Source organism: Felis catus, chromosome C1 (assembly GCF_018350175.1).
Source record: "Felis catus isolate Fca126 chromosome C1, F.catus_Fca126_mat1.0, whole genome shotgun sequence".
Taxonomy (NCBI): domain Eukaryota; kingdom Metazoa; phylum Chordata; class Mammalia; order Carnivora; family Felidae; genus Felis; species Felis catus.
In genome coordinates this window covers 140,351,333-140,365,781 of record NC_058375.1, presented here as the reverse complement: position 1 = coordinate 140,365,781, position 14,449 = coordinate 140,351,333, and the positions used below count along the sequence as shown (strand labels likewise).

The 14,449-nt window shown below is 37.9% G+C and overlaps 1 protein-coding gene and 1 long non-coding RNA gene across 6 annotated transcripts in view; one reads left to right on the top strand and one right to left on the bottom strand.

Moving 5' to 3' along the window:
* Nucleotides 1–954, bottom strand: part of LOC123379146 — a 326,735-nt gene extending 325,781 nt beyond the window's left edge. Inside the window, exon 1 of the long non-coding RNA XR_006583198.1 lies at nt 820–954. This is a non-coding gene — a long non-coding RNA (uncharacterized LOC123379146). The remainder of the gene's footprint in view (nt 1–819) is intronic.
* Nucleotides 852–14,449, top strand: part of MMADHC (metabolism of cobalamin associated D) — a 38,088-nt gene continuing 24,490 nt past the window's right edge. Inside the window, exons 1-4 of one of the 5 annotated variants that reach the window (XM_006935279.5) lie at nt 852–988; nt 1,074–1,271; nt 1,529–1,588; nt 6,398–6,542. In XM_006935279.5, the coding sequence (XP_006935341.2) occupies nt 1,580–1,588; nt 6,398–6,542 (154 nt within the window). In that variant the 5' untranslated portion in view covers nt 852–988; nt 1,074–1,271; nt 1,529–1,579. Of the gene's footprint in view, nt 1,053–1,073; nt 1,272–1,528; nt 1,589–6,397; nt 6,543–14,449 lie in introns of all 5 variants that reach the window. The other 4 variants (XM_045033761.1, XM_006935278.5, XM_011285286.4 and 1 more) reach the window with 4 other exon arrangements.

Genomic DNA, 14,449 nt, shown 5'->3' with positions numbered 1-14,449 from the left:
GATCACTGACTCCTTTATCTCCCATCTGTAACTGACAGATGATTTCTATCATGGTAAAGATGAATAGCATATGGCTCCTGGTTTCAAAAAGCTTACAATCATTCAACCAGAAATCCTCTTATATAACCTGTACAAGTAAGCCAAAAAGAAATTATGAGGCACGAAAAATTGAGTTGTACGTAACTTCAACACCCAGCTCAGTGGTCCCTTCTTAGAAGCCTTTCTGTGACTCCCAAGCTCTGAGCTGTGTGTGTGCATATGTATAGTCAGATGTTAGCTATATATAAACTCATTTACTCTTTACAGTGTATGGGGCAGGGGCACTGTTATTATTCCCGTTTTACAGGTGAGGAAATTAAAGCAAAAAGAGACTAACTCATCTAACATTACTTACCCAGAAATACTGGCATGAAAAAAGTATGGACTTCAATTAATTAAAAAAAAAAAAAACACAATTGACAAATGAAAATTACATACTGTTTATAAATAAGTCGTTTGATATATATTTACTGAGCCTATTAAGGCCTGGTACACTAATAGAAAAGCCTAGGTGCCCTATGCTCGAAAACAGGGATTCGTGCAAAATTAACAAGTGTGATATAAAGAACCATAGATTGTAGCTCTTGGGGGGCAGTAAGAACGCCTTAGGGTGGAGGAATCTACCAAATAGATCAATGAGTTGAGGAACCGAACGAAATGAAATGAGCCACTTAACCGAGACCAGAAGCCCTCCTCCTTCCACGTCACCCAGCCTCACCTTTCCTCCTCCTACATCGCTTTTGCCCACTAGCCAATGGAAAGTAGGCTCTACATACTTACTGTGCGCGTGCGCATCATCAATTCGACGATCCTTCGCATCGATGTTTTCGGAAGCAACTTCTTCAGCCTGGTCACTACCGGCGTCGACGCTACCTCTGCTGCCGCCGCCGCCATTTTGACGGCGGAAAGAGTGAGGGTCTGGGACAGCTGGAGGCGGCGGCGGTAACTGGTACGGATGGTTTCCGCCCGCGTTAGCCCCTCCAAGTTCGCCGGTCTTGGGGCCACAGCACTCGGTATTGCTTTTATTCCCACAGGGTCCCTGTGTCTCTCCCCAGTCTTGTCACTCTGTCTTTAGGCTGTTTTTCGCTTCCTCACTGTCAGCGGCGCTTGAACCCTCGTTTGGAGCTGTTATCAACCCCCGCCACTGCCCCCGGACCTGTGTTAAAATATACCTGCCTCGACGCTGGGGACTCAGGCTGGGTCACCGACTCCTCGTTCCCCGCCCTCATCCGGTCCGAGTTGCTTTTGGGGGTGGGGGGCACAAACCGGGAGGGCTGAGGGCAGCACGGCCTCCTCTGGGCAGGGATCTGTGCCCTTTAGGGGGAGGGGAAGACCCAATTCTGGCATTCTTGGGTTACGGAGAGAGCTTGGGCTTTAGCTTTAGCTTTAGCTTTAATGGTGGTGGAGAGAAGCATAGAATAGTCGGCGTTACCCGAGCTTTGTGTTGTTAGAGCTTAATTTGTCACTGGCCTTTTTTGTCCTTTCTCAGGAATAACTTTACGAAAGGAAAGGTATTTTGCACCCTCTCTCCCCGCTGGAAATGGCCACTGTGAGTAAATTAGTCTCTTAAGCGGTGTAGTGGTTTGGGCACTTTTAGGAAATGGAGGGTTTGGTTTAATTACGGCATTGGTAGCGTAATGTTTCTTGTGAAAAGTGTCAAGGGAAGGAAGGGGTGTGAAATTCTGTTCGTATGCTTTGAAGGTAGTTTGAAAAAAACTTTCTCTTCAACACACATGTACTTGTTTCTGCAGATTCATTTTTGGAAATAAATTCAGTGCCAGCATCCTTCCAATATTTTTTAGAGACATTATTTCAGGAAATATTCAGAATCTATTTTTAAGCTTTTTTATTATTTTTATTTTATTTATTTATTTATTTTTTTTTTTTTGGTTCGCTAACCTGAAAGTTTTCTAGCAGTTTCAGTATAGGAAGTAACCTTCCAAATCCTGCAAAATGAGAGCAAGAGGTATAATTCACATAGACCAGAAATATTTATTGATTGTAACTCTCCAATAATTAGACATATCCTCCCATAAGGAGTTGATATAGGGGGACACTAGACATACATGAAATAGCTGCATTAAAAAGTATAAAGTTGGGGCGCCTGCGTGGCGCAGTCGGTTAAGCGTCCGACTTCAGCCAGGTCACGATCTCGCGGTCCGGGAGTTCGAGCCCCGCGTCAGGCTCTGGGCTGATGCCTCAGAGCCTGGAGCCTGTTTCCGATTCTGTGTCTCCCTCTCTCTCTGACCCTCCCCCGTTCATGCTCTGTCTCTCTCTGTCCCAAAAAAATAAATAAACGTTGGAAAAAAAAAAATTAAAAAAAAGTATAAAGTAATTGGGGTGCCTGGGTGCTTCAGTTGGTTAAGCGTCCGACCCTTGATTTTAGCTCAGGTCATGATCTTGGGGTTCCAAAGCCACGCATCGATCTCTGCACTGAGCATAAAGCCTACTTGGGATTCTCTCTCCTTCATGCTTTCTCCTTTCTCTCTTTCTCCCTCACACTTGCTCTCTCTCAAAAGACATAAATAAACTTAAAAACAATTGTAATTATTTCTTTAAAATTACACAGTGCAGGTTCAAAGCTTTGTGGAGAAGAGAAACTAGGGGTTTGGGATTACTTAAAGAAGCATTTAATCTGAGTTTTGAAAGAAGAGTGAAACTTAGATAATCGGAGATTTGAATGGAAGAACAGGAGGTATATTCAAAGACACCCTCCCTTTCAGAAATCAAGAAGTCATTTTTGCCTTGTGGAATGTAAGATACGTGAAAGAGATTAGTGGGAAATAACGTTGGGTTGTGGAGTTGGAATCAAATAATAGAGAGACTTGAGTGTCGCGGTATTTAGATTTGATTCTTTAAATTGTGGTCATTTTAGCAGAGCTGTGTTAGGAAGATTAATATGGCAGTAATTAGCCAGGATAATGCAATTAAACATGATATATATATATATTTTTTTTTTTTTTAATGTTTATTTTTGAGACAGAGAGAGACAGCATGAATGGGGGAGGGTCAGAGAGAGAGGGAGACACAGAATCGGAAGCAGGCTCCAGGCTCCAAGCCATCAGCCCAGAGCCTGACGCGGGGCTCGAACTCACGAACGTGAGATCGTGACCTGGCTGAAGTCGGACGCTCAACCGACTGAGCCACCCAGGCGCCCCAAACATGATATATTAAGAGTGTAATGATGTGACAGTAGGGACAAGTCATAAAAGTAGACCACTAGTCTTGACCCCATTTTAAGGTGAATTTTTACCTAGCCAAGGGAAGGTTGTAAAAGAAGCATGTGATACTCTCAAAGGAGAAACCTTAATTAGAATAGAATATTAAGGTTTAACCTGCATTTGTGTGTGCATGCATGCTGAATGGCTGCCAGTAATGAAACATGCAAGTATGTCTTCAACAACTTAGTTAACATACATAGCAAGAGTTGTCCATGCTTCAGAAGCTGGACAGGTAAATCAGGATGCCTTGATAGGAATTTTGACAAATTGTAGTGTTCACTACTGATGATGGGAGGAACCTTCCATAGCTATGGTGATTTGTTGCTAACCAGTGCCATTTGAAAATAGGAATCCAGGGCTGCCAGCTCTTCCATGTTTCCAAGAACAGTGCTAAATAAGGGCTTTTTGTGGAAATCTACAGTTTCTCAATGCTGATACTCAATTCAAGTTTCTTCTAACAGTGTGGATCACACAAAAATGTCTGTAGACGGATATGGATGAATTTCCTAGATGACCAGTTTTCGGTCTTTGGCATAGACCATATTTTCTGCTCACATGACCAAAAGCAGGATTTAGTCCTAAAATAGTATCTGAAAGACTGTTTCTCTTTTTATACTAATAAAGATTTTAGAATTCAACCTTAATAGCCTTTCATCTTCCCAAGTTTAGAATCCTAGGTTTGAAGTAATCATATAAAATACATAGTTGTCCTCATACTAAAATAAACTGACTATTCTAATTTTTGAGTTATTTATTGGCTCACTTTTAGTTCTTATATTTACCAGTTGACCCAATGGCATAAAATCTGCCAAGTAAAGAATTAGAGGATCAAACAAGTTAGAAGATGAAATTTGAAACACGTTAGCACTGTCGTCAGCTATTCTTTCAGTGGATAAATTAGATACTTAATGGCTTATTTTGCCATTAAAATGAAACTTGGTTAAATAAATAAAGTGAAACTTGGTGAGTAGATTTTCTTAGATTGGGAAAAAAACTCACATTTTACTGTAACTTTTGTTAAAAGCTTTACCATCAAGGAAAAATACCGAAGTAGAATTAGTGGCCTTGGTACTCAGAGGCTTAAATAATCCTTAATAGTATTAGGCAGTTGCTAAAATAATTTGGATAATCTTTCTTTTTCCTTTTTTACTTGTGAAGCAATGTATTATTACACATAATATTTTAGTAATCTTAAATAATATTAAATATAATATTTAATACTTTAATGTTAATGGTATATGGAACTGGTGTGGAAATAAGTAAAACAGTGCATGTAAGCACTTAGCACACAGAACCTAGCCAACAGTAGCATCCATTGATTATTTACTATTTAATATTGTCCCCTTCAGATAATATTTTATTCAATCTTTTACTTTGAGGCCTTGCCTAAAATATTTTTGGAATTTAAAATTTATATTGCCTTTAGATCCTGAGCCATATTCTGTTAAATGTAAATGTCTTCAATTGTAAAGGTAAATTTCAATTACAGAAACACCCGAAAGTCTGAGTTTGTCTGGTAGGTTAAAATCTAATAACTATCACATTTGTTTCTTTGGGCAGGTTGGGTGCTAACCCAAGGGAGCGTGTTTAAATTTTCAGGTGGGCAGAATACTCTTCAGACAGGCCTTGTACTTTGGAGACACATAAAGGAGGTTCTCTTTATCCAGATCTTGAAATTTGCTAGACCTAGAAGGAGAGGCAAAAGGGAAGAAATCTTATGGCAGTATAAAAGAAGGCAGAAAAATATGGGAAATGTTAGGGAGATATTTTTATGTGACTAAAGAATAGAAAAGGGAAAGGACGGTAAAGCTAGTAAGAAATTATGCCAGAGAGGTAGAAAGACCAGTTAGGATATTCTCTTCTATTTATGATGAAAAAAAGGTCGGAATACCTGGGTTGAATTTCAGAATACTATATGAAAGGGATAATATTCTAAAGTATCAAATGGCTACACTATTTCAATATCCTGGTGACTAGTTTACATGCCACCTCTCTAATCCCACTCCAGGCCCTACTGCCCTGAGTGGTACGTTCCTAAAAACATTCCTTGTTTTTATCAGTTTACACTATTCTTCCCTGCCTCCAGATTAAAATTCTGGTTTGTTGTCTTGATGTAATAAGTCCTTTACTGTGTAAAATACATAGTGTTTTATAATTGCCCACAACTTAACTTTCAAGCCTGTTTTTTACTGTATTCCCTTATCTATGTATCCTCATTGAACTTTTCACTGTTTCGAAAATACCTTTTATGACTGTACATCTGTTCCTAAAGTCACTCACTGAAATGCCCCTTTCCTTCCCAACTTATTGCTGTTTCTTCAAAACCTAGTGTATCCTCTGAAATTTTTTTCCTACTCCCTTTCAAGGATCTCTTAATTGTTCAAATCTTTTAATAGCATTTCACAGATAATGTGGTATTTGTTCTTAAATATTGCCTACTAAACAAGGAGTTGGCATTTTAGTTTTTTAATGCAAAAGGACAGATAAGTAAATATTTTAGGCTTTCTGCAGTCCCTGTGCAACTGTTTAACTGCCATTATGGCATGAAAACAGCAATAGACAATACACGAGGAAAATGGAAGTGGCTGTGATAGAGTAAGACTTTATTTGCCAAAACAGCAAGCTATATTCAGCTATAGTTTGCCAACCCCTGCATTAAATTACTCTGACCCAAGTATTTTGCTAGAAGTTTATGCGTGAAAGATGTTTACACGTTCCCCCATTGTAACTGACCTCAGAGTCCAGGAACAAAGGAGCAAAAAATGTACCACAAAGCTACGTACTAAAGGTTTTGAAAGTCCTTAAGAATGGAAAAATCTTATTTGTACTACGTTTTTAGTATTGTTCCTAAATAGGGCAACTTTTAGAAGTTCCTATTCTCTCTAATGTGGCACTCTTGATTCTGGCCTTTATTGGAAAAGCCACATATTTTTACACAAAGTAACTTACTGTTCGTTTTTTAATAGACTTGTTTTTTAAAATTATATACATAATGCTTATCAAATGGTAGTTGCTCAATAATAGAATAAAATTTGGTTTTAAAAGATACATTGCAGTGTGAGGATTTGCCACAGATTGTCTAGAAGTATAAAATGTATGTTCAGAACAAATAGTTTTCATTTTTGTGTTATTCTTAGGTGCTGTGTAATAGAGCCAGACTAGTTTCCTATCTCCCAGGATTTTGCTCTTTAGTTAAAAGGGTTGTCAATCCCAAAGCCTTTTCAACTGCAGGATCTTCAGGTTCTGATGAGTCTCATGTGGCCACTACACCTCCAGATATATGTAAGTAAAACTTATTATTGATTTACATATAATTATTGCAGAACATTTTGAGTTGTGCTTTCTGTAATGTTTCTTGAGGTTTTACAAATCTTACAAGGTTAAGTTTATGCCATTAAAAATAAAATCAGCTCTGTATACATATTTATATTGGAGAACTACAATGAAAAAAAAAATACATTTGGTTTTTAAAACTTATTTTCTTGAACTGTAGTTTCTATTGTAAACACACTTAGTCCTGCCTGAAACAAATCTTTTGATCCCATAAACTACTATCAATTATTTGCTGAATTTCTTAAATTTAGCTGGTATTTTGTGTATATATACACATGCATATATTATTGAAATATGATTTGCATACTTGCATTAGATTTCAGAAGTACGGTGTAATGATTCAGCAGTCCTATACGACACCGTCCTCAGATAAATGTACTCCTAATCCCCCTTACCTATTTCACCAATGGCCCTGCCCTCCTCCCCTCTGGCAAATACCAGTTTATTCTTTTTATTTGAGACCGTTTTGTTTCTTTTATATTTTAGTCATCTCACAAAAATTTGTTCTTCAGACTAGTTCTCTTTAATGTAGAAAAGAGGAAAGATTTTTTTTTTTTGGAATATAATTAATAGAGTGTATGTTAGTTTTAAGTATACAGTAAAATCAGTTTTGTACATTTCTCAGTGCGCATCAAGATAAGTATACTCTTGATCTCTTTCACCCCTCCCCCACACATGCTTTCCTTCTGGAAACCACCAGTTTGTTCTCTGTATTAAAGACTATTTTTGTTTGTCCCCTTTTTTCTTAATTCTGCATGAGTATAATCATATAGTGTTTGTCTTTTTCTAACTGAATTTTTTCTCTTAACATTATACCTTCTACATCCATCCATGTTGCTACAGATGGCAAGCTTTCATTATTTTTTATGGCTAAGTAATATTCCATTTTGTATGTATATCATATCTTTATACGTTCATCTGTTGGTGGGTATTTGGATTATTTCCATATCTTGGCTATTATAAGTAACGCTGCATTAAATATAGGGTCCATATGTCTTTTTCTTTTGTGTTTTCATTATCTTTGGGTAAATACCCAGTATTGCAGTTACTGGATCATTTGATAACTCGTTTTTTAAATTTTTAAAGAGTTTCCATTCTGTTTTGCACAATGGCTGCAATATAAGAATGCAGTTTCCCACCAACAGTGCGTGAAAGTTCCTTTTTCTCCACATCCTTGTCAACCCAGGTTATTTCTTGCATTATTAATATTAGCTATTCTGAGACAGGTATAAGGCGATATCACATTGTGGTTTGGGTTTGCCTTTCCCTGATAATTATTGATGAGCATTTTTTCATGTGTCTGCCATCTATGTGTCTTAGACAAATGTCTCTTCAGGACCTCTGCCCCTGTTTTAATAGGATCTTTGTGTGTGTGTGTGTGTGTGTGTGTGTGTGTGTGTGTGTGTGTTAAGTTTTTTATATATATATTTTGGATATTGACCCCTTATCAGGTATATCATTTGAAAATATCTTTTCCCATTCAGTAAATTACTTTTTTTTTTTTTTTCTCGTGCTATTAATGGTTTCACTGTGCAAGACTGTTTCCTTTTGGTATAGTCCCAATAGTTTAATTTTGCTTTTGTTTCCCTTGCCCAAGGAGACATATCTAGAAAAAAGTTTCTATAACCAATAATAAGGAAATTATTGCCTATGTTATTGAAGTGTAATGACATACAATGTTGTATTAGTTTCAGATGTACAATAGAGTAATTCAACAGTTCTGAACATTATACAATGCTTAGCACATATGGAGTTACCATCGATCACCATATGGTATTATTACAGTATTACTGACTGTATACCTATGCCCTACTTTTTCATCCTTCTGACTTAGTTTATTTTATAACTGAAAGTTTGTACCTCTTACTCTCTCACCTAGTTAGCTCATAGTACTACCCACTTTCTCTCTGGAAACCACCACTTTTCTGGATTTGAGTATGTTTCTGCATTTTGTTTCTTCATTTGTTTTTTTATGTTTCACATGCAAATCATGTGGTATTTGTCCTTCTTTGTCTGACTTATTTCACTGAGAATTGTATCTTCCAGGTCCATCCGTCTGTGCTACAAATGGCAAGATTTCATTCTTTTCTTTATGGATGATTTATTCTATCGTGTGTATACACATGTTCTTTATTCATTTATCTATCAGTATACACTTAAGTTGTTTGCTATCTTATCTATTATAAAAATGTTGTGTACATCAGGGTGCATATATCTTTTATTAATTTCAACATTCATTTGTTTTGAGGAAATACCCAAAGTGGAATTTCTAGATTGTCTGGTAATTCTATTTTTAATCTTCTTCAAGGAACCTCCACACTGTTTTCTACAGTGGCTGTGCACCAATTTGCCTCCTACTAGCAGAGGACAAGGGTTCTCTTTTCACATCCTCACCAGCGCTTATTTCTTTTTGTCTAGCCATTCTGACTGGCATGAAAATGCTGTCATATGAATTTATCAATATCGGAGTGAAGGAATGCTTGTTTTGTCATTTCTGTAATGATTTTCAGTTTTTCTCCAGCAAAGGCAAAATATCTTACAATGAGAAGTTTCAAAAAAGGTCTTGATTTTCACAAAATCCGGTACACGTGCAGACACACACACACACACACACACACACACACACACACACAGGTGAAACTGTATGTTATTAAAACAACACCAAAATTGAAGTTTTACACCATCTTTATATTTTTCAAAGTACTCATATTGAGAAATGAAGATGGAGATAGTAGATGCTGTATGCTTCAGGGAAAATTTCTGAGCAAGCTCAACCCATGCCCCCTCAACTCATGACACCACTCTGGAGTCCTCCTTTGTAATGAACATTGTACTCACAGCGGGGAGATTGTTAGGGTGAGGAAAAATGATCTGCACGTAGGGATGATTTGTGAGTATGAATATACCTGACAGGCAAGGTGGAGAAGCATTCCAAGGAAAGGGGAGCACATATGCCAAGGAGGAGCTTTGAGGTTATGAATAATTAAATTGGGAATGCTAGCATGCAGGGTGGCCTGAGGCTGTTAGAAAATTAAACGGAAGAGGTAGGCACGAGGCAGATGATAGAGGGCCTTATGCACCAAGCTGGTGACTTTGGATGTCACCCTTTAGGATGGTGATGTCCACAGAGGTCCTATGGGGCTCTGGACATTCTGGACAAACGGCAGGGCTCTGAGGGTGTAGAAGAGGCTTCCACTGCTCTCTCGCTGTTCAGCCAAGGCTTAAAATAAGAACTCTATTTGATTTGTTTTCGCCTGTACATAAGTATGCGAATGAAAGTTGGCAAGGCTAAAATGATTAACAACTACTGAAGGTAAAAAAAAAAAAAAATTCCTACTGGAGGCAAAAGGAAACTACAGAAGGATTTTGAGTAAGACAAAATCTGGTGCGTTTTAGAATAATCGCTCAGTCCAGATTAGAGTATTTGTCTCCAACCCGAAGTGGCTGCATTCCAAGTACATTGTGTTGGATTGTTTGTTGTCAACTGGCACCATCGCGTCTCACCTGTCCTAAGGCTGGGAAGTAGATTTCCCTTTAATGCCTTCCCAGTAGTTATGCATTAGCTATCTGATGAGAGGAACTTGCGGAGATCTAGCAGGCACAGGTGAAGCACAGCCCACTATACCCAGAAGGCTGTGGGAGTCACAGGTGTGGTCCCACATAGCTGATGCTGGAGACCTCTGCAGAAGCTCCCATTTCACAGTGGTCCTTGTGGTCAGACCTCTTGCTTCTCAGACGCCTATAAACCCCAATTCTTCCACTTCAAGTTGAGGAAGTCACTGTTTCTCTGACCCTCTGACTACCCCTGCTGACGGACCTTCACTTCCCAGCTTCTCCCTCCTTCAGGTAAACTGTAAGTTTTGAGTTATCCCCTTAGTCCCATAATATTGTGGCCTCCCTTATTCTGATGGAACTCAGACTGTTACACGTGTGTATGAAGTAATCCACTGGATGGAGAAGATCACGTTAAAACTCCTGTTTATATTTATGTTTTAATCTCTCCATGTCATACATTTTATGACTGACGTAATGGTGAAAGAGGAAGCATGCATGACTTCTAAAGAAGTCAGAGTGCATGTGTTGAGATGTGTGCCCAATTTGTTCACTTACAGAGGTGTGAAGTTTTTAAAATTTGAGAATATTGGTAGAGAAAATGGCCTCAGTCGAGGGACAAAGCTGCAGGCCGAATGTTTAGTCGGAAAGCTATTATAGAAGTCATCCAGGAGAGAATTTATGAGGGTCTGAAGTGAGGATGTGGCAGGGGCAGTCCGGATTGAAGTTGTACTTAGGAGGTAAAATAAATAGGAAGCAGTAGCTGATAGAGTACCTTTAGGAGAAAAGAGAAGGACACTTCAAAGATGACTCCTAGGTTTGTAGCTTAGGTGCTTCCATTCACAGAGCAAGAGCTACCAGTTGGTTTTGTTTGTCTTTCTTTCCTCTCATCCAGCTCAACAATTTAGAAAAACCATCATCCGCCAAACCCAAGTAGAGTTCATTTCAGGAATGTGAGGGATGGTACAATAGGTAGGAAAACTCTCTCTCAACTCTACCGTATGAAAGTTATGAGAGAAAACTTGATCGTGGTCGATGCAGCTACTGTCCAGCCAAATTTCGTGTTTTCCATTCCATTGTGTGAAGTCATTACCAGGAAGTGATACCCAGATGGGGCCATGTGACTGATTCTTGTCAAAGGAAGTGTGGGTGGTGCTGCTGGGTGCCAACTCTGGGCCAAAGTTTTCTAAGAAGCTGGAGTGCTCCTTTCACACCCTCTTCCCCTTCCATCAGCAGAATTTAGATAACAGCAAGGCCCTAGATGCTAATGCCGACACAGTTGGAAGAAGTCTGGGCCCTTGAATTACCTTATGGAAGAGAGCCACCTGCCTTCGTGTTACGTGACTCAGAAATAAGCCTTCCATCATGCTAGACAACAAAATGTAGATCAGCTCATTTGGTAAAGAATGTTCAGTCTACTTTGAAAATTGCAAGGATACTATAGTAGGAGCCCCAAAGCATGCAATACCAGTAAATAATCACTGTTGATACAAAATTTTGGAAAACATATTACCCGCAGGCTTTCTGAATGTGGGGTCCATGCATAGAATAAATTTGGATGGAAAACATTACATTTTTCTTTTCACTAACATTCAACTGAAATTTAGCATTTCTTTTCATTGTGAATATAGACAACACATCCTGTGTGATTAGCAGGTCCTGTGACTTGTCACCAACAGAAAACACAGATCTTTTCCTATCACATTAGAGATCTCCCTTGACTTACAGTGGCATTATGTCCAGATGAGGCCATTGTAAATTGAGCATATCATAAATTGAAAATGCACTTAATACACTAACCTGCCCAACGTCATAGTTTAGCCTCACCTACCATAAACGTGCTCTGAACACTTACATTATCCTACAATTGGGCAAACTAATTTTAACACAAAGTCTGTTGTGTAATGAAGTGTTCAAATTTCAGTGGTGGTCTTTATTGAATGTGTATTGCTCTTACACCATAGTAATGTCGAAAAATCCCAAGTGGAGCCATCATGAGCTGAGGAGAGTCTGTGTAGTTGTTGATGATATCTCAGTACCATGTATAGTTTCACTGAATCAGAATTACAAATCCTGTAACATTAAGCATTCATAAAACATATATTCTGTCACAAATTTCAAAAATATTTTGATAAATATTTAAACAGAATCAAGTCTTTAATATATGTACTGTGTGCATTTCAAAACATTATGGGGGTGACTTGGTGGTTCTGTCAGTTGAGCGTCCACATTTGGCTCAGGTCATGATCTCATGGTTTGTTGGTTCAAGCCCCTGTTGGGCTTTGTACTGTGCCGAGCTTGCTTCATATTCTCTCTCTCTCTCTCTCTCTCTGCCTCCCCCTTGCCCTGTTTGCTCACTCTCTCTCTCACTCTCAAAAATAAATAAATACTAAAAAGATTAAAATCATTATTCTGAAAAGAGGGCCGTGGCATGAAAAAGAAAAAAACACCTTGAAATATATTTCCTCAGTGTAGCAATGAATATCTAACTTATGACAACAGGGTTACTGCTTCCAAACTTTAAATGTCTAGTTTGAATACTAGCTAAGATGTGATAAACACAGAATTATACCAGAGTGAAAAAATCTCATAGTAATTATAACCATCAAATGTTATTAAATAACATATAGAAAATACAGGAATACACCAAACTTTTTCATATTGTGTGTTTTGGATACATACACCTAATGTCAGTAATCTTTTTGTTTTTGAGGGCAACCATAGACCTTTAGAACTATTAAGACTACTGTCGCTATGTTTCTTTCTAATTCATCTTATCAATTTATAAATAGTAAAATTCTGGTATTTTTGTAAGGTATTTACAATATTCTTGACCTTCACTAAACCATCTAAGTAGTTGCCTGTGTTGGACAATATATATGATAAAGATTTTTCACTTTATTTATGAATCATGCTGGGGGTTGTAATACCAAGAACTTCAATTTCATCTACATTTTATTAATGATTCTGAAAATAGTGCTCTTTTTCTAAAACCAGAGCTCAATGGCTTAAACTTTAGTTTCCAAAGGCAGCAGAACATAATCTGAACCACTTGTCATAGAATCATGTACCATCATGTCTTTCCATTTACGACCTGAAAATACCTAAAAATAATATTTTTTCGAATCACTTTAAACACTTCCCCAGGGGCACCTGGGTGGCTCAGTCCATTGAGCTTCTGACTTTGTTTCCATGATTTCACGGTTTGTGGGTTCCAGTCCTGCATTGGGCTCCACACTACCTGTGCAGAGCCTGCTTCGGATCCTCTGTCCCCCTCTCTGTCTGTACCTCCCCTATTCATTCTCTTTCTCTCAAAAATAAATACACATTTAAAAAGTAGTAAATAATCACTTTCCCATAATCAACACCCCTTCCTTCCAATAAAATACACAAAAGCTATTCCAAAGTGAGACGCTTAACCAGTGATTTTCATAAGGTAATGCAGTATGAAATATGGGAACTTTAATATGAAAAAACCTAGGTTGGCGTTCCTAGTCCATTACTTAAAAACTTGTGGCCTTAATGCCACGAAGTTTTAATTTCCTCATCATGAATTGAAGATAGGATCACTTACCCATACTGTTTTTGTGAATATTAAATAAGGTACTTACATAAATTTGAACAGAAAATGTCTGTGCAACAAACTGTTAATTCTATCCCTTACTGACTTTTAAAAATAAAGTCATCACAATAGCTGTAAACAAATAATGTGACCTTTACAATGACTTAGCGAAATCTCCACAAACGGAACTATTTTGCATCAGGTATGACTTTTTAAGACATTGCTACACAAACACACAGCATCTGTCTTTATAAATATGGATACTTATCGTATCACTATTTTCTTACAGCATATGTGTGCATCTCTCTAAATTTTTGAATTGGAGTTCTGTTGGATCCAGTGTTCATGTGTTGGGTTTTGAAGTACTGCCCACCTAACTATAGAAAACTACCAATTAACATTTTCTGATGAATGTCCCTGGGCATGTAATGGCTGAATTAGTCTAAAGCAGTGATAACCACAATTACCTAAGTTAATGTGCTATCTGTGTATTAACTGCTAGTGGGAGTATTTCAATATTTATTTTGGATGTTACAAATCGTTTGTAATGGTATTCTTTTTCTTTCTCCAAAGTTGTGGCTAGATTAAGTACTAAAATGTTCTGCCAAACACATCGCCTGAAGTGGTTGTATTATATTTTTAGGGGAATACATTTTGGGGATAATTTTTACTATTTATATGTCCACAAAATTGTACATCTTCACAGATCAGATGATAATAGCATCTGATATTTACTGACCTT